This window comes from Engystomops pustulosus, chromosome 5, assembly GCF_040894005.1.
Source record: "Engystomops pustulosus chromosome 5, aEngPut4.maternal, whole genome shotgun sequence".
In the NCBI taxonomy this organism is placed as follows: domain Eukaryota; kingdom Metazoa; phylum Chordata; class Amphibia; order Anura; family Leptodactylidae; genus Engystomops; species Engystomops pustulosus.
Genome location: NC_092415.1, coordinates 109,321,182 through 109,341,020, shown reverse-complemented (window position 1 = coordinate 109,341,020; position 19,839 = coordinate 109,321,182). Strand labels below are relative to the sequence as shown.

The following is a 19,839-nucleotide window of genomic DNA, read 5'->3' as shown; positions in this document are numbered from 1 at the left end:
CCAGTAGTATACAGCACTGCCCAGCCTGCTCCCAGTAGTATACAGCACTGCCCAGCCTGCTCCCAGTAGTATACAGCACTGCCCAGCCTGCCCCCAGTAGTATACAGCACTGCCCAGCCTGCCCCCAGTAGTATACAGCACTGCCCAGCCTGCCCCCAGTAGTATACAGCCCAGCATTAAAAAAAATTATAAACTTATATTCTCACCCGCCGGTGGCCCCGATGTCCGCGCAGGTCCTCTTCTGGCTTCCGTGCCGTCTACTGTACATCGCACTAGGGAGAGAGCAATGGCGGCGCCCAGCGCGATGTACAGAAGACAGAAGACAGGCGCGGAAGCCAGAATAGGACCCGCACGGACATCGGGGGAGCAGCGTTGCACGTCGGGCCACCGAGGGTGAGTATATAAGTTAATTTATTTTTTAAGTATTTTTTTAAGATACGTTTACACTTGTGACATTTTTTTTTGTGCTGAAAAACTCGGCTTATACACGAGTATATACAGTATGTAATTCTATAGACTAAGGTTGTTGAGCAGTATTTTGTTTTCTGTATATCATAGAAAGATGGATAATATCTTGAAAAACCTACCAATGATGAGAAATTCATCTAAGGTTCTTCATCAGATATCAGAAATATTTTCATAGATCTCACTTGAAACACCTATTAGTTACATGAAGGTATAGCTGACCTTAACTAAGGGTAATTTTACTATATTGATTAATAAATAAATTTGAAAAAACATAGCATTTCTGCTTTTTATTTTTTTCAAAAAACACCAGATGTTAGTCATAAGATAATTCTGAAATGCACTATAAACTGTTTTATTGAGCATTTTCTTTACTGCTATTGGTTTTTTTTTGTTTTTTTTTTTTGAATGGCATGTTTTTTTTTAAGAAACTGCAAAACGATATGGAGTTTGTGTTATTTTCAGCTGTTTTTATTAAAAAAAACTTTTTTTATGAAAAAAATAGCTTGTACCAAAATATAATGATAAAAACAGGCAAGAGAAATGTCTGTGTAGTCATGTAATGATTTAAAAAACGTTTTGTGACACTTAATAAAGTAATTTTTATTTAATTTTCTATGACTGTCTAATATGCCACTGTAATTTTATCACTACATTTTAAGCCATAAAGGGAACCTGTCAACGGAAATTAACTTAATAAATCTATCAGTATATTGTCAAGAAACTTAAAGTATAATCATCATTCTGAGAAAAAAAATAAAACAACCTATTTCTGCTCCAGGTCCCAGGGAATCATTCCTCAAAGTATTTCTCCTCTCATTCTCTATCCTCTTTTATGGCCCATAGCAACCAATTTTTTCCAGCTCTGCAAAAATCTAGAATCAATGAGATGGAGGGAGCATGTGCTGATGGCCAATAAGACCATAGCTTTTACATGGATAACATAGCTTAGACACACTCAACCAGGCAAGTGGAGTGTGTGTAGCTAAGAAGCTAAATAATATACATAAGTGTAAATATGAAGGTTTATTTAATGACAAGAAAAGTTTCAGTATCATAACTTTTGCAACTATAGAAGAGAATCAAGTACAATACCAAGTTTTTTTCCCAGGAGGAGATGTATGATTTAGTAAGAGACTTGAATCTTTCCAAAGATGCCGCTGAGGTACTCGGATCAAGGTTCAAAAAGGTTGTGAAAAAGAGTTTGTTCCTAACTTTGCCCAGGAAGACAAGTTTATTTGCATTGATGTCGAAGGTTTGGTGGGCTAATTCGAAAATCCAATATGATTCTTCTAAAAAGAAATCTCAAAGCAGATTTCCTCCACAGCGCCGGTTTTTACACTTCCATTCTGGTAGGTCATTCTGTATACTTGAAGGAAACCTATAAGAAATTTCCTCTATCACTTTTCCACATAAAATTGGAATTGATGAAGTCATTTGCTAAATCACTTCATGGAGTTGGAGAGTGCCATGTTTCCAAGCCTCTCGGAGCCAAAATTAAAGGAAGGTGTGTTTGCCGCATGATGCATTAAAAGGCTTATGGCTGATGAAGAGTTTGTCAATAACATGATGGATCCTCAAAAAGAAGGGTTGATTGCGTTTAAAGAGGTTGTAGAAAAAAAAATTTCTGACCACAAAAAGATAGTTGGACGAATGCATCAAAACGATTTTAGTGAGTATTAGTGAGCCCATTTCAGTTTGAAAATCATTTTCATGAAAAATTTGCACAAATAAATTAATTTTATATTAAGTCTATTTTCATTTTCTGTATTTTCATTCTGTCTATTTTCATTTTCTGTGTTTTACGGTATTGCCTTGTTTAACCCAGTGAGGAAACGTTAGGTCTTATGATAAAACAAAGGTAATTTTTGGATTCAAAGATTACATTGAATAATCAAAACAGCTCTTGAATTGTTTTTCAAGGAACCTGTGATATTTGTCAGGAATGTAACTAGTATAGTCTGGGATCCTTAGCATAACTTAAAAAGGTTCCCCATACCACTAAAGTAGCTAAACCTTCTCTAAATGAGGAAAATGCCAAGTTTAGCACCTCCATGCCACAAAATCTAACTGCATTTGGACTCCTCTTAAAAATAAAATAATAATGTTAAATGTGGTTTTTGATGTCTTAATCTATAACCTATAGGGTTCTTTTATAACCACTATGCTAAAAATACAGTAGCTGACAATATTATCATGTATTACAAGGATGGCAGGAATGAAACTGCTCTAGCATTTGCAATTCAGACAGTCAGCTCGACCAACGCATGGTGGATGCACTGCATTGTGATGGAGCCAAATGAAAGTATGAAGCTGTGAATTAGCCCGCAAAAAATGTGGCTAGGGCATGGCCCCATTATACGTTCATGTATTGTACATCAAGCTGTATAATGTGATCCGCTAGCACTTGTGACCTGTGCCAGTCTTCTGGCGTAGAATCCCTGATAAATAACCTGTTTTTTTTTTCTGGTATAACAGTTACAATTTTTTGGGTCTCTATGGTAGTCTGGTGTATGTGTATAATTATCTATTATTTATGGGCAAGATCTCAGATGTCAAGGGATTTACGCTTATATGCAATGCTGTCTTAGTACATTTAGGTTTCTGTGATCATTTAAAGAAAGTTAAATAAACATGTTTGTAAAATGTAAGAAGCTTTTACTATGGTATTATTTTCTACAGCAGTGTAACTACAGCAGCAGTAAAGAGAGCACTTTAAACTGCCGCCCACGTTCAATTCATCGTGCACCTGTTCTTAGCGTTACCCAAAACAGCCAAGGAGAAAAAACCTTCACTAATAAATGTCTACTTTGCTGGACTACAGGGTCAGTTGGCTCACAAATCTTTTCATCAACCCCAAATAATTAACCCCAAATAGTTGTTGGGGTTACCAACAACTGCATAGCTATATGTTTTAATATTTCTGAAGTGACCGAAATCCAGGCAACTAAAGACAAAACATAGGAAGACTGTTACACAGAAATCTGTACATGCATAGCTTTCATGGCTAGGATAGTAGGTTATCCCAGATTCCTAAGAAATTATATCAAACATAAAATCAAAAATATAACTGCAGATACTCTTATCATTGTAATTTGTCACATTGCCAAAACGTTTATTATTAAAAAAAAATACTGTTACAGTCAGGCAATGTGATGGGTAAAGATCTAGACACGTACTCCAAACTTCAAGCCCAATTCAAAGGAAAAATGCAATGAGCCTGTGTGCAATTTTCTGGCATGACATTTGATGATATCATTATCACAGGTTGTTCACCCCAGGGAACAATAGCATATATTATATATTATCTCCTTATAGAGTTGAATTGTCAAGTGTCATGTTATTTAATATTTAAAGAAGGAATGAAAAATGGGATGGAGATGTTTTTGGCTTAACAAAGAATATTGCATTATTTACTTTTATCACATGCACTGTACACTTCTGTTCTAACAAAAAACAGCTACTTAGATAGGCTTTAAATTAAATTTAGCATAAAATCCATCATGATAAACCAAGGACACTTACTCATAGATCCAGGTACTGTGATTGTGGTAATCTTCTTATATTTGTTATCCATGGCCTCCTCCTTCTAACATCAAGTTTTAAATGTACCAAGTACCAGAACCCCTTCATGCTGCAGCTTCATAGGGTGCTACCTGTGCAGGAGCACTTCCCACTTAACACTGTGTGAGATTACAGGAGGCAAAGGGAGGGGGAAGTGCCGACAGAGCAGAGGGGGTGGGGGACATGCTCTTGAAAAGTGTAATAGCCTGTGAAGTTGCAGCATGGAGGTGATTGGTAAGGCCCCCAGAACTCTTTTGGATCATTATCATAATTTTAAAAGTTGATTTTTATGGAAGATTTCTTTAAAGTACAGATTGTCTTAAACTAAGAGTGTGAATACAGCTTTAGGTAACCTCATAATACATTATGCTACTCCTAGCGCTTATCATTTGTAATCGAAAAATTACTAAGATTTTATTCTTTTTGTGTGACGAACTACAGATCTTAATGTTTTTTTACCTGGTGGCAAATCTTTTTTTTAACTTTGGGTATTCTTTGACTTAATCTGTTGACTTAGCCTTGGTATGCAAATCTAATTTTTCAGAAAACTTTTTATATAGTAACCACAAAATGAGTAAAATCTGAATATCAAACATTTATGAGAGAAAAAAATTGTTATCACGCTCATGATTTTGATTTTGTGGTTTGGGTTTCCTGCAAACCTGATGATCTTAATGATCTTGCAACACTGATATGGACGTAAATGTAGAAGCTTTATTATGAAAATGACAAATGAGTTTCACATTATTTTCCACAACTCATTATTTTAACTGAACAGAGAAAAAAGTAAAAAAGCATAAAACCTAAAAGGGATCCCAGGTATAGTTTAAAAGGAATATTTACATAACAATCAAGTCTATTTAGTAAGGGGGAGGTTGGATTGAGGGAGGACAGAAAACACAGGACAGGTCAGTGAGCCCTTGTACAGGGGCGTAACGATCATGGGCCAATTGGCTGCCTGGGCCCCCTGTCATTAATATGCCATTGCAGTACCAATTGATGGTTGTGGGGGCGGGGGCCCGCCGCTCACAGCAGGTACATGTACAGCCATGTACAGGTACATGTTCAGCCATGTGAATGTGCCAACACATTTTGCACCCGTTTTGCAGGCAGGGTGAGGTACCATTTTCTGATAGGGGTCTCAGGGCACTCCAGACAACCAGTTGTTCAGGTTTGGTGGTTTTTGGAAGGAAAGGCCAGGAGGGACAGGGAATATTTGTTTTAGTCTTGTGTCTTTATGCAGAATCTGTTGGAGTTCCTTGGCAATATGACATAGGACAGTGATGGCGAACCTTTTAGTGACCAGGTGCCCAAACTACAACCATGACCCACTTATTTATTGCAAAGTGCCAACACAGAAATTGAATTTGTGATTTAAACTCCCTGCTCGGTCACAGGTTTCATTCATATCAGCACCCTGAGGACACCAATAAAGCAGAAAATAGAAGAAATTCGGATGATCATTGTAGCTTCCCTCCAGGGTCCTATAAACAGGAAGAATTGTCAGGGCAGGAGCTACAATGATAATCAAGATCTGTCTGCCCCTTCCCATCCCTCCAGTAGTCCCAGATAGCACTGTCACTTTAAAATAGCTCTGTGCTCAGCAAGTCCTGGGCTGTCTGGGACTGCAGGAAGATAAATGGAGTCCTCTGTGGTTATAGCCTGGGTGCCCACAGAAAGGGCTCTGAGTGCCACCTCTGGCATCCATGCCATAGGTTCGCCACCACTGACATAGGATCTACAATTGTGGGCTGTAAGTAACCCCTAGTAGTCACATACAACCCACACCTAGAAATCCTAAATCATATTGCCTATTGCCATATTAACTCCAACTGATTCTGCATAAAGATACGAGACTAAAAGAAATACTCCCAGTCCCTCCTCTCCTCTGGATATTAAATATAAGAATATAATCACAGTCATAGTGCCTGGCCTATGAGTAAGTGCCCCTGGTTTATCATGCTTGATTTTGATTGTAGATTTAACTCATGTTGCAGACAATACCCAACAAATATTTATGGCACTTTTTTAAAATTTTCATTTATAGCTACCTAATATGGGTGCTTCTATATTTTTATTTTTCATAAAACATTTTGACAGGCAATCTATAACGCTGTTCTAGAGGCATACGAGTAATGACATCTGCACCCTGTTATTATATTTGTTGGGGTGTTGATGCCTCGGTGTTGAGAGCCTACTCCCTCCAGATCCATGGATCCATTGTTGGTAGTATCAAATGCCCCTCTTTAAGTAAAGAGCTTAGCGTTCCATTCTTCTATTACGGGAGACATATGCTGAAGCTGCAAAACATACACGTGTTGGTGTAAAGACTGTAAGTGAACATTGTAAAAAGGGGTATGGGCAGGGACACTTACTTTGATCATGAGTAAAATAAGTATTGAACACGTCAACAATCTTCTGAATATGATGTCCATAAATTCTATTTAAAAGAAAGCTAACATTAAAATCCATCATGATAAACCAGGAGCACTTACTCCAGGCACAGTGAATGTGGTAATCTTTTCATATTTGTTTTCTACAGTCTCCTTCCTTTAAAAATCAACTTTTCTAATCATGAGTAAGACTTGCTTTGGGGGTATTACCAGGGTCCCTCCGTGCTTTAGCTTCACAGGCTGTTACATAGTCTACCCCTCCCCAGTCTGCTTCTACAGCACCTTCTCCCTCTTTCTGCCTGCTGTAATCTCACACAGTGGAAAGTGCTTTTGCACAGTGTAACAGTCTGTGAAGCTACAACACTGAGGGGCTCTGGTAACACACCTCTTCTGCCCCATTACCATAATTATGAAAGTTTGTTTTAGAAGGAAGGAGGCCTTGGATGAAAATTATAAGAAGATTCTCCCTGGTTTTTCATGCTTGAGTTTGATGGTGAAGTTTGATAGTATTAGAAGTAGATAACTTCATGTGATGAATAGAGAATTAAAGGTGACTACCATTTTTTAACAGTATTTCTTTTTAAACACCAAATGTTCTACAATGTTGTAAAGATATGCAAAAAATACATCAGTATAAAAAAAATCCATATTATATAATCCAACCTCTCCCCCCTAAGAAGAACCACTATTTCCATTCTTCTAGACCAGTGATGGTGAACCTTATAGAGACTGAGTGCCCAAACTACAACCAAAATCCACTTATTTACTTATAAACAATGGATCAGAGTCATGCTGTTCCTCGAGTGACCACTAGTTGGATAGTAAAAATGCTAGATGTTTTAGTCAATGGACAATTGAAATGAACCAACACCTTCCTCTATGGATTATCCCAAGACAAAATGGGACAGAGTTTAAATTAGAAATAAGCTGTAGATGTCGGATGTCGGAGGAGTATGATAAAGAGCACATTCATTTTTAAAGTATACTATGGATGGATTATTGAGATGGTAATGCATAAGGGATGCCGCTTTAACCATTCAGGGTACAAGTAAGAAAAAGAAAATATGTGAAATGGAGAACAAAATGTAAAATAAATAAAGAGAGTCAAACTAATATTTCTTAAATCTAGATGGTATTGGGGGAATAGGGAAAATTTCGTGCAACATAGTGTTGTTTTTTAACATGAATTTTATTGTATTAAAGCTATTATGTTAAATTGATTAAACATGTGTATAAAAGAAGGGACGAATGTTTGGATGCTAGCAAACGCCCCGGAAGAAGCCCTGGAGGCGAAACCCTGGGTCGGGCAGCTTGGTTGAGCTAGCGTCCCGCTATTAATTTTGATGCACAATTTTACTTATGTTTGCGAGTATGTTTTTTAATAAATTCTTAACCTGTTGAAACACACTACACCATCTGCCTGTATGTTCCTCGCAGCAATATCGTCTGGCAAGAATCAATTAAGAGACGAAAGTGGAACAAACGCGGTGATGCTGGTCTGAACTGAGTCATAGTTTCGTCAGAAGGATCTGTCATTGCTAATGCTGGATTTCATTGAATGGATATATAACACTATAGGAGAAGGATTAGAGGAACTCTGGAGCTCCGGCTAGAAGGAAAATTGATTATTTTCTCTCAAAAAACTGCTTTATCATTGAGACTTTGTGGACCGGTCTTGTTCCGTGAGTAGCTCCGTAGGGGCGAATTGTGCACCGCAACAACAATTGTTTTTATGCAGTAACTTATTGCTACCTGTTCTTCCACATCTTTCAATCAGCACCGGAGGCCACAAATACAGTTAAAAGAAGGAGGGCAAATTCAGACTCTCATTGTAGCTTCTCTCCAGGGTCTCTCTGTAGAGGAAGAATGAAGGGTCCAGCAGGATGCGCTTCAAAGATATTGCAGCCCTGTCCACACCTTCTCACTTTTCCCACAGTTCCAAACAGCCAATAAAGTGTCGCTTTAAAATAGCGCTGAGAGCAGCATCTCTTAAGTTGCCTGGGACTGCAGGACGATTTGGTGGATTTGTTTCTGTCTGGTGAGTGCCCACAGAAATGGCTTTGAGTGCCACAGGTTCGCTACCACTGCTCTAGACTATTCTAATTCATATTTTTACCCAGAAATCCCCCTTGCCTATATCTTAGGAAGTGGTGCCTTTCATAACACTTTACTCTATTAACCAGTTCTAATCAATTCTTAAAAGATGGAGGGTCTGCAGTACCTTAATTACTTTCCTTAATATCTTTAATCGTCCTAAAAATAGTGATCTATTAATTAGGACCCTTTTCTCCCAAAAGAATTTCCTGAAATCCACCATCCTTAAAGGAAACCTACCACTGCTCGCATGATAAAATCATGCGAGCAGACCACCTGGTAGGCTATTTAATACTGATGCCGGCACATACTTTAGTTAGGCACGACGATCGTTAGTTTAGATAAAAAAATGTTTTACTTTACATATGAAAATATTCCTCCGGTGCTACCCCTACGTCATCTTCAGAAGGGAGATGCCTTCCGATCTTTAATTATTCACGCCTCCTTCATTGTAGCCGTTTCCTTCGGGTGCCGAGAGCCGTGACGTCACCAAGCTCTCGGCACCTATCGCTGTCCGGCTGTGTGAGAGTTAGTATCTGCGCAAGCGCAATAGGTGCCGAGAGCTTGGTGACGTCACGGCTCTCGGCACCCGAAGGAAACGGCTACAATGAAGGAGGCGTGAATAATTAAAGATCGGAAGGCATCTCCCTTCCGAAGATGACGTAGGGGTAGCACCGGAGGAATATTTTCATATGTAAGTAAAACATTTGTTTATCTAAACTAACGATCGCCGTGCCTAACTAAAGTATGTGCCGGCATCAGTATTAAATAGCCTACCAGGTGGTCTGCTCGCATGATTTTATCATGCGAGCAGTGGTAGGTTTCCTTTAATAATGCCCCTTTTGTTAACTTTAGTGATCCCCAAAACCTGAATAAAATAGAAAATCTTTCCCCAATACTGACTTAATTTTGGACAGTGTCCAGGTTATGTGTAAATAATCTGCGTCAATCCTAAAAATTTTATACATTCTATGTTATCCCCATGTTTCCACTTGTGCAACTTTATTGGTTTATAATGCAATCTGTGCAAAATATTGAACTGAACCATCCAGGAATTCTCATTCAGTGAAATTATTTTCCCATTTTTGTAAATTCTCTTCCACGATTCCTCATCTAGAATTCACTGATCACCTTCCCACTCTTTTTTATATTTTTATATTCCTTTATTATCAGGAATCTTTTATATATTAGATATTACCTTCTTTTCACCTACCCCCAATCTTAACCATTCTAAACAATTGTGGATCTCCAAACCCAGTCTTTTTACAGTATTTTAAGTGGCAAAAATATTAACATCAAATAACTACAAAAGTTTTGTTCTGTATATTTTTTCCTAGTGTTACAGTTGTTAAGTAACTTACAGAGTAACTGTCATTTCAGATGATTTTTGATATTGTGTGGGGAAAATTGTTGTTTTTTAAATTTACTTCATTAAGAAATTCTCCTTAATTGGTAAAGAAACAAGCTAAAGATTGAATACAGGTCTCTCTCTCTCTCTCATCTCCTGTTTCCTGTCTCCTATCTCGTCTCCTGTTTGTTACACAGCTGTGAGTATTAACTTTTCCTGCTCTTTCCCTGCCTATGAGCACTATATTCAAACATCAAGCAGAAAGTGAAGGGGTTGATTCTCACTCCCAGACTTGTTTCAACATACACAGGGATATTAGATGTGAATTCATGCAACCTCCATAGACACACTGGACAGGCTGGAATACACATCTCTATGGGAGGGAGTTGCTTGTTTTTTTTTGTTTTTTTTTTTAAACTAATCAGAATTTGTTAAAAAAGTATATCAGAAAAATCACATCCATGTCCCTCCTCCCACACACAATATAAAAATAATATCAAATAATGGTTATGGTTTAAAACAAGCATAAGTAAAATATTTGTGTTTCACCTCTGTTGCTGGATTTTGGTCAGTTTACCTTATGAAAAATAAAATATACATTTTACATTGCAGTCTGAAGTTAACAAGGATATTTCCAGAGGTATACTTTTAGGCCATGGAATTTTCCCTAGTAGATATAGTTGACATTTACATTACAAGCTCAATCTTGGATGATGACCATACAATAACAACATTATTGGATATTTGCTATGTAGATTAATTGAAAATAATGTTAAAAAGGCAGCATAACATGTTATACAACATACACTTATTTTGTTGAGCCTGCAAGAAAACTATGAAGTACAGTATAAAATTGAATACTGAAATTCCAAAAAAAAGGCTCCTCAGTATGTGATTCTATTATTATTTTCCACAGGGTAACAATAAATTCCCCAATAAATTCTATTTGGGATAATATAGCATTTTTCAAGCCAATTGTTAGTTCTAAACTAATCAAAAAATGTTAATGTTTCAAAAAATAAACCATGTTAAAAATTCAGCAACATTCAACAATAGTAAATTTAAAAATGTTGTAAAAACACTGAATTCAAGCGAACAACAAATCAAAACATCTGGAACACATTTTTAGTTGGGTGATAACAACTTGTACTTTCTACAATGTCACATGCTTGTATGACATCTATTATTGAGCTTTACCTTAATGGAAACTATAAAACAGATTTAAGGTGTTAATATAGGCTTTTCTTCACTCATAACCAGATCCCAGTACATATCTGAAAGGTTACATTTTGACGTATTCATAGATATACTTTCTATATAAAACCACTTAAATTATAGCTTAACTGCAGGTGTGCTGGAATAATAATGCATTTCATACTGCCTAAATCAAGATTATATAGTCTGAGGGTATGCAATATAGACACATTTCCCAACTGCATTGACAAAATCTCTTCTGGTGACAAAATAATTTTTATATGTTTACATTACTATGTGTCAACAGATGACGGACTGTAAAACCAATGAAAAAACTGCAGAATTCCAAACCACGAATATCAGAGAAGCAGAGCCAATGTGAACAATGTCTTTGAACAATATTGGAATTTTTAAATAATGGTTTCCAATTACTAGCTTACATGTGACAGAAAGCTCAGTTTTATATTGCTGTACCTTATTCAGGAAAGCATTTGATATTAATGTTCGTTATTGACTATACAAAATGAAAATGCTCCATATACAAAAATATATCTAAACATATAAAAGTTTTGTTTTTTAATAACAAAGTCTAATACTTCATACAAACATGAATGCTAATGTAAATGCTTAACTGTTTTTGGATGGGTTTCCTTCTTTTCCTCCCTGCATACATGCATTCTCCAGGCGGAATCATAGTGGTCTAACCTGAAACAAAATAAGAAAGATCAACAGGTGCATAAAGACACATCTAGACTGAAGCAGTGGGAGTGTAACTCTATATCTCCCTGAGTAGTGTTGTGATTAAGATATAAGCCCCAGCAGCGAAATAGCCACAGGGTGAGCCATTAGAAAGTGATGCTCCCTGACAAGACATGGACTTTGTCCCTGCATCCCTCAAGAACCTCCCAAAAATACACTCTTCAAAGTGAAGTTTTGACAACACTAAAATGCACTTATTACAGTATCTATTATTTTTTTTGAAAATTACAATACATATGAAAAAAAATGTCTATATGCATATATTCATATATATATATAGTCATATTGTTGTCACATTTTGTCTTCAAGGACATTGCAGCAGTAATTGCTTATTGCATAACATTACCTATAAACGGTATAACAAACTTTTCACTTATCATTTATCTCCATTTTAATTTGGAAAAAAATATAAACTGCAGAACCAACAGTTACCAGAACTGAAAATCTATGGGGTGTATTAAAAAGTAAACAAAAACTACTTTTTAAACGTTTAGTCATAAAATAGCATAATACATAACAGCAACAACAATAATAACAATAATAATAATAATAATAATAATAATAATAGGAAAGGATAACATTTATCTGTAAAGTGCTAAATGTATAGAGCTCATGGAAAGATCCACCTGCAGCACCATGTATTCCCTGTCTTGGAAAGTATATAAAGGGTAAAATAACCTAATCATAGGGAAATACCATAATAATCATAGAAATAACTAATAACACCCATCAGATCTGCACGGAGCATCTTAGACAACTTCATGAAAATACTATTAACTGCACGTGTAAAAGGCACAACACTCACCCCAACTAGTAACACTTGTCCCAATCCTATGAAATAAGGAGATACATCCAGGGCTGATTGATTTTCTGTGATGCCAGGTCCAGGACTGAAGTCTGCAGTCACCTCCTCTGGGCACTCTGTGACCCTGGGTACAAGCTATGTCACTGACATATAATGCCACTTTGATGCAGAATGACTGCTGACGGTGTCTCCTTATGTTCTTACGACTTTCTCTCACTTCCTTATGATTCAGGTTGCGAGCATGAAAGTGAATGACAAGAACAGGCTCCACATGCAGAGAGTACAACTGTCTCTCCTCCAGGGTTGTGGGAGCCATCTAGTGGCTATTCTTACATATGACAGTCATTAGTTTTGCTCACATTACAGGAAACCTACCATGAGGAAACTACTGAGGAAGTAGATCTGATGGTAGACTCTTCCTGCCTGCCTCTGCCCTAATCTGTAATTTAATAATCCTGAGTTACATGTTTATACGGTTGAAAAAAGACACATGTCCATCGAGTTCAACCTAGGAAGGAAAGGGATTGCATGAGGTAGGGATTCAGATGAAACAATTTTATATACCCCTGAGGAAGCCACATCAGAGGCGTAACGCGTGGGGCGTTACATCTCCTCCACCTAAATACTTGGTGATATCATTCCTTTCATATCATATATTGCTGCATTTTTAGTATATAGGTATTATTCATGTATTGATTTTAGGATACTTATTGCACCTTCTTCCACTGAGGTTTAAAATGCACAGCCAGTCATTGTTTACATTACTTAGCATATGAACACACGCCAATTATAGGTCCACCATGATCTAAAGAAGGGGGAGATCGAAGCATGTTATTGTCATGCACTGCTGACAGCACAATATATTTGTGTGCTGATTTTAGATGTTTTTAACCCCTTCGCGTCTAAGCCATTATATAGCTTCAGGACCAAGCACAATTTTTAAAATCTGTTCTGTGTCACTATTTGCAGTTATAAATTTAGAACGGTTTATCATACCCAGGTAATTTTGAGATTGTTTTTTTGTGACATGTTGTACTTCACGTTAGTGGTATATTTTGGTTGTTATGCTTTGCATTTATTTATTAAAAAGTAAGAAATTTGGTAAAAATTTTGAAAAAATGGCAATTTTTTTATTTCTAAATGTTATTCCCATTTTACAGTAAGTCTAACTACCCAAATTAGTAACTAATTAACCTTTACCATAAATCTACTTTATGTTGGCATCATTTTTTAAATGTTATAATATTTTATTTGGCCATTAGGTGACTTTCTAATAGAACAGCAATTTTTCAAATTTTCAAAAAAATTTAAGATTCAATGATTTTAGAGATCATCTCATATTGTAAAGAGTTTTACAAGTTATATTTTGTAGAACTCCTCACAAATCATCCCATTTTTAAAACTGCACCCCTCAAACTGTTCAGAACAGCCATTGATAAGTTTGTTAACCCTTGTGGATGTAAATTGCTTTATGAGGCCACAATAGGGTAAAGAATAGAAGGAGCGCCATTGAGCTTTTGGAGGGCAGATTCGGCGAAGGACACAGATCAGGTGCCAGGACACATTTCAAAAGTTCCTGAGGTTTCCAGAAGGGTGAAACCCCCCACAAATGACACCATTTTTGAAACTACACCCCTGAAAGAATGTATTTATGGTTATGATCAGCCTTTTGACGCTATGGTTTTTTACAGTTTTTTTGTGCCATTTTTCACAAATTTAGCATATCTAGGACAGATTTGTCAGATGCAGAGCATGAAAGTGAAACAAATGGGCTTAATTTTTATAGTGCGGTTTCTCCTGAGTTCAGAAATACCCCCAAAGTGGCATAAATATGTTCACTGGACATATGGCAGGGCCTGCAAGTGAAGCAGCGACATGAGGTGTTCAAAGACCAATATTTGAATGATTGATTCACCAGCCCCAAGTAATGTTCAAAAAGACCGTGGACCCCCAGATTGATGGAAACCCCCCACAAATAACACCATTTTTGAAACTACACCCCTGAAAGAATGTATTTATGGTTATGATCAGCCTTTTGATGCTATGGTTTTTTTACAGTTTTTTGTTGAAATGTAGCATGAAAAAAAAAATTGTGCCATTTTTCACAAATTCAGCATTTATAGGACAAATTTGTCAGATGCAGAGAATGAAAGTGAAACAAATGGGCTTAATTTTTATAGTGCTGTTTCTCCTGAGTTCAGAAATACCCCCAAAGTGGCATAAATATGTTCACTGGACATATGGCAGGGCCTGCAAGTGATAGGACAATGCAAGGATTTGGAAGCTTTTAGGGCTATTTCCCTATAGGTTTTGCAGGTCCCAGTTTGATTTACATTGGCCCTTATAGCCATAAGTACCTCTGTTTTATAAAAGACCACACTGAATATTTTTTAAGGGGTTTTGTATATACGCTTGTATTATTCTCTTGTTTTTTTGGAACACATGTGGTGAATATCTGAAATATTGAAACACATTTTTTTATCAAAAATGTCCACTTAGTACATAATTTTCATGCAACAGCAAAAATGTGGAAAAATATACTCTGACATTTATAAGGTTATTTCCCCTGCTTTCAAAAAAAAAACTTTATATACTGCCTGGACACATGGCAAGGCCTGGAAGTGATAGAACGCCACAAGGATTCTGAGGCCTTCATTTACTTGGTATTCATCTAGGGGTATAATGGGAATTATGGAGGTGGATGAGATTAGGGGTTCAGAGCATTCAAATTAAAAAAAAGAAAACAGGTAAAAAAGAAATGTATAAGTCCAGGGATGTGTGGTAAATGCGGAAGCAGTTTTTAATACAAAGACCAGGGTGGGAGGGACATGTGTCGCAATGATATGTTGTGTCTTTGCGTTTGCCATTTCTGTAGCAGACAACACATCTTTTCTGGGGGTGACTTTTTTTTGCAGTGGGAGGCACTACTCCAGCAAAGTGCTGCCCAGGAACACTTCTGCAGACAGCAGTTGCAGAGGTAGAACTTTCTCCTCCCTCCGCCGCATTATCACCAAAGAGAAGACATTTAATTACCTTCTCCTGGTATTCCAGGTATGATCCCTGGTGACCAGTGCTCCTAAAGATGACATAGGAGTTATACAATGCCGTTTGGATAAAATATACTGCCAGCTTTTTGTGCCATATTTTACATTTCCGCATGGCATTGTACGGTTTGAGGATCTGGTCAGACATGTCCACTCCCCCCATATATTTATTGTAATGCTGAATGCATAGTGGTCTTGAGATAGGTTCTGCTGTTCCGCGGACAGGCACAAGGGAGCTGCTGGCATCATGAATGCTAGATAGCATAAAAACTTCTTTTTTGTCCCTAAATTTTAAAAAGAGGACCCCATCACTGTGAAGTGCTCTTCTCTCCCCAACCTGCAGGGTTTGGCTTATTAGGGTCTTGGGAAGGTGCCTCTGATTCCTGCGGATCGTCCCACATGCGAGTGTTTTTTTTCTCAGCCAGGCACTGAAACAAGGGCACACTTGTGTATCAATTATCAAGGTACACGTGGTACCCCTTGTCAAACACTGAATGCAGGAGGTCCCAGGCAATCTTCCCAGTTATTGTGAGGGATGGAGGACAATCAGGGGGCTGAATTTGACTGTCCCTTCCCTCATAGATCCGAAATGTGTGAGTGTAGCCTGTTTCGGACTCACACATTTTGTAAATCTTTATGCCTTATCTGGCACGTTTGTTAGGCAAATATTGTCTAAACTTTATTCTCCCCTTGAAATGCACCAGGGACTCATCCACAGAAATCTCTCTTTTTGGGGTGTATAGGGAAGAGAATTTTTGGCTTAGAAATTTAATCAGGGGCCGAATCTTATACAGTCTGTCAAAACAGGGGTCATTTGGGGGGGGGGGGGCATTGGGAATTGTCAGCAAAATGGAGAAATTTTTGGATGGCCTCAAAGCGAGCCCTGGGCATTGTTGATCCATACAAGGGGGTATGATGTAAGAGATCTTTAGACCAATAGTTCCTTACTGATGGTTTTTTTTGTAAGGCCCATATTTAGCACTAATGCCCAAAATTTTTTAATTTCTTCTCTAGTGGTTGGATACCATCTATATGGCCTGGCATAAAATGAATTGGGGTTAGTTTCTAAAAATTGCTGGGCATATAAGTTGGTTTGCTCAACAATCAAGTCCAGCAGGTCATCTGTAAAAAATAATTTGAAATGGCCAATTTCAGATAACCCTGCTGTTTGTACTTGGCTCCTGGAACAGCGGTAAAGTCAAGTACTTGGGGGACATAGGAGGTTGTGGAAAACCAGTTACTTTCTGGAGGTGGAGGTAAAACTGGAGTTATGGCCCTCCTAACCCTGCGAGGAGGTTCTTCATTATCAGATGAGGAAGAAGAAGAGGAGGACAGAACAAATTCTGAGCCTCCCTCACTCGCTGATTCTGTGTCTGAGGCTAACATATCATACGCCTCTTCAGCACTGTATGTTCTTTGTGTCATTTTGTCTAATGCACTTTATTTGAAACTGTAACAAAGTGTAATGTAATTTACTTGCAAATGTAACAATCGTTACAGTGACACTGACTGCTGCTGGTGGACACAGATGAACTGTCACTGTTCAAAACTGTCAGTCTGACAGCGAATAACGCTGTTGGACTCTCGCTGACACTGAAACTGGCAGTGACGGACGCTCACTGGCTGTGACGGATGCTCACTGGCTGTGGTGGACGCTGACTGACACTAATTGATTATAACACTAACACTGACTTTTTAAAAAAAATGTTATGTATAAGTTTTTTTGACAAAGAACAAAGAAACTGAAGCTCCCTTAGATTAGGAGACTCTGACGGACGCTGACACTGAAACTGGCTGTGACGGAAGCTCTCTGGCTGTGACGGACGCTGACTGTCTGTGGCGGACGCTGACTGACTGTGGCGGACGCTAACTGACACTGACGGACACTAACTGACACTGACGGATGCTAACTGACACTGACGGATTCTAACTGACACTGACGGACGCGAACTGACACTGACAGACACTGACTGATGCTCGCTGACGGAAGCTAACTGACACTGACTGATGCTCACTGACGCTGACGGACACTAACTGACACTGACTGACACTGATACTAACTAACACTGACTTTTTTTTTTTTAGTTTTTTTGACAAAAAAAAAAAAGAAACTGGGAACTCCCTAATAGTGTGGGAGTTATGGGGGATGATCACAGAGGGGCAGCTGTGATCAAAGGGTTAAAATTGTGGACTTTGACTGTGAGGGGACAGCAGAAGGACACAGGCTCCGTTCTCTTCACTTCACAACGCTGAATGAGGAGAATGGAGCTTGCAGCCCTCCTCTGTCCTCCTATTGACACGTGATCGCTGTCTGATTGGCCATTGTGTACAGATCGGCCAATCAGAGCGATCGCCGGCAAGGGACCGCTGTGATAGGTCCCTTGCCGGTTACTAGGATACCGGACCCGGCGGCTGGCGCCGAGATCGCGGGTCTGTGTCATTGTCACTCGTGACAGTGACACTTTAAAGTTGTGACGTGACTCTACGTCTAGGTGCGGGAAAGACCCGCATCCTATGACATAGAGTCACGTCAAGGTGCGCAAAGGGGTTAAATGTGAGTGTTTAGTGTATTGAATAATGAAAATAGAATTTTTTGTCAAACAAACTGGTTTATAGCCATTTTTTGCACATCCCATCTGTTTCTTTGATATATGCAATTGTTGGGGATGTGAGGCATTTTGAGTTGCCCTTACTCAATGTAATGCAAGATGGCGGATGGGTGCATTGAGGCAGGTAATGTCAGACCTGCGGGGCCCCAGTAACACCAACTGCTGGAGTCGGCAATCGGAGGCAGTGGAGGGAGCTTGGCTGGAACCCGGCCGGCGCCCATTATACAGGTGATACAGCTGATACATCTGACCCCACCCGGGAGGCCACATACTCCTGTGGCATCACAGCCTGAAGGCCCACAATACCCGTCACTCAGGCCCTGAATGAACCGTGTCCTTCTCTCCCTGCATGTGCCCTAGGACCACTAGATGGTGAGTCAGAGGACCCACACCCCACTGTAGCAAACCTTGGGGCGTCCTTATCTCCCCAGGGCCCCGAGGAGGGCAATCTCCTCATGGGCCGTACGATAATGGCTGTACGATATCTAATACTGATTTCTCTCAAGAGAGAATCTCAACGAGCTATGTTGTCTGAGCTCTCATCTCTGAAATATCCCTACCAGAGATGATATGGAAAGCTATGTAGCTAGGCTAGAGCAGTCCTATACCACTGAATTACATGCGGTCCATGAAGAACTGGGGGCCCGTGTCACTTCCAGTGAAGCTTCCCAGGATGATCTTAGTGACCACCCAGTGGCGCAAGCTGCTACCATCGCCACGCATACCTTCTAGCTCCAATACTTGTGGATCAGCTCGATGATGCCGAGAATAGAGACTGGTGCAATAACATTAGAATTCGGAATACCGGAATCTTTAGTGACTCCTATGCTTCACAACACCTTATGCAACTGTTCAACTCTGCATTAGAAGTTCCTGCAGATACACCAGTAGAATTGGACAGGGCACATCGCTCGCTACAGCCCAAACCCTCTGCATTAGACTAGCTAAGGACATGATGTGGGGACTCCCCATTCAGTTGGCGTCATCTAATCCCATTATTACTTACGTTCCTACCCCGCCCTAAGCGGGCCCCCCAATAATACAACCGGACACCAATTGACAGTGGAATGTGGCGGCCACAGCAGCCTAATTTTAATAACAAATATTTTAGGTACAAGAATATAAATAACATAAATAACATGTCATAACAGTATAACAATATACAACATTGCAAAAAATTGCCAGTAGAAAGAGGTCTATGAGGGCCGGTGAAATAAGAGTGTCCGCAGGGGTTTTATTACCCCCCCCCACGCCGCACCGCTCCGGCTCGTGGGGGTGACAAATTGTCACGGACACCCGAAAACATATATTCCCTGGTCCACCCGTGGGGTGTGACCAACCTCACTTTATTCCAACCACCACTGACCACTTGTTAATGCTGCACTTCCCACCGGCCCTCCTAGACCCCGCCACAGGCTGCGTGACAGTAAATACATTTACCCAGCTCACCAAAAGGGGAGGGCGGGCGGGCGTTCGTTCCCTGATGTCGCAGCAAGAGGAAGAGGAGGAGGAGCCCACATCCTTTTAAACCCGGCGGGGGAGCGACGCTCGCGCGAGACTCACC

General features: G+C 39.2%; 1 protein-coding gene across 1 annotated transcript in view; it reads right to left on the bottom strand.

Annotated features, from left to right (window-relative positions):
* AHRR (aryl hydrocarbon receptor repressor) overlaps positions 1–12,850 on the bottom strand; it is a 317,910-nt gene extending 305,060 nt beyond the window's left edge. The window contains exons 1-2 of the mRNA XM_072152898.1: positions 12,623–12,850; positions 11,691–11,763 (exon numbers count right to left, since the gene is read on the bottom strand). Of these exons, the coding sequence (XP_072008999.1) occupies positions 11,691–11,752 (62 nt within the window). The 5' untranslated portion in view covers positions 11,753–11,763; positions 12,623–12,850. The remainder of the gene's footprint in view (positions 1–11,690; positions 11,764–12,622) is intronic.
* Positions 12,851–19,839: the final 6,989 nt, after the last annotated feature.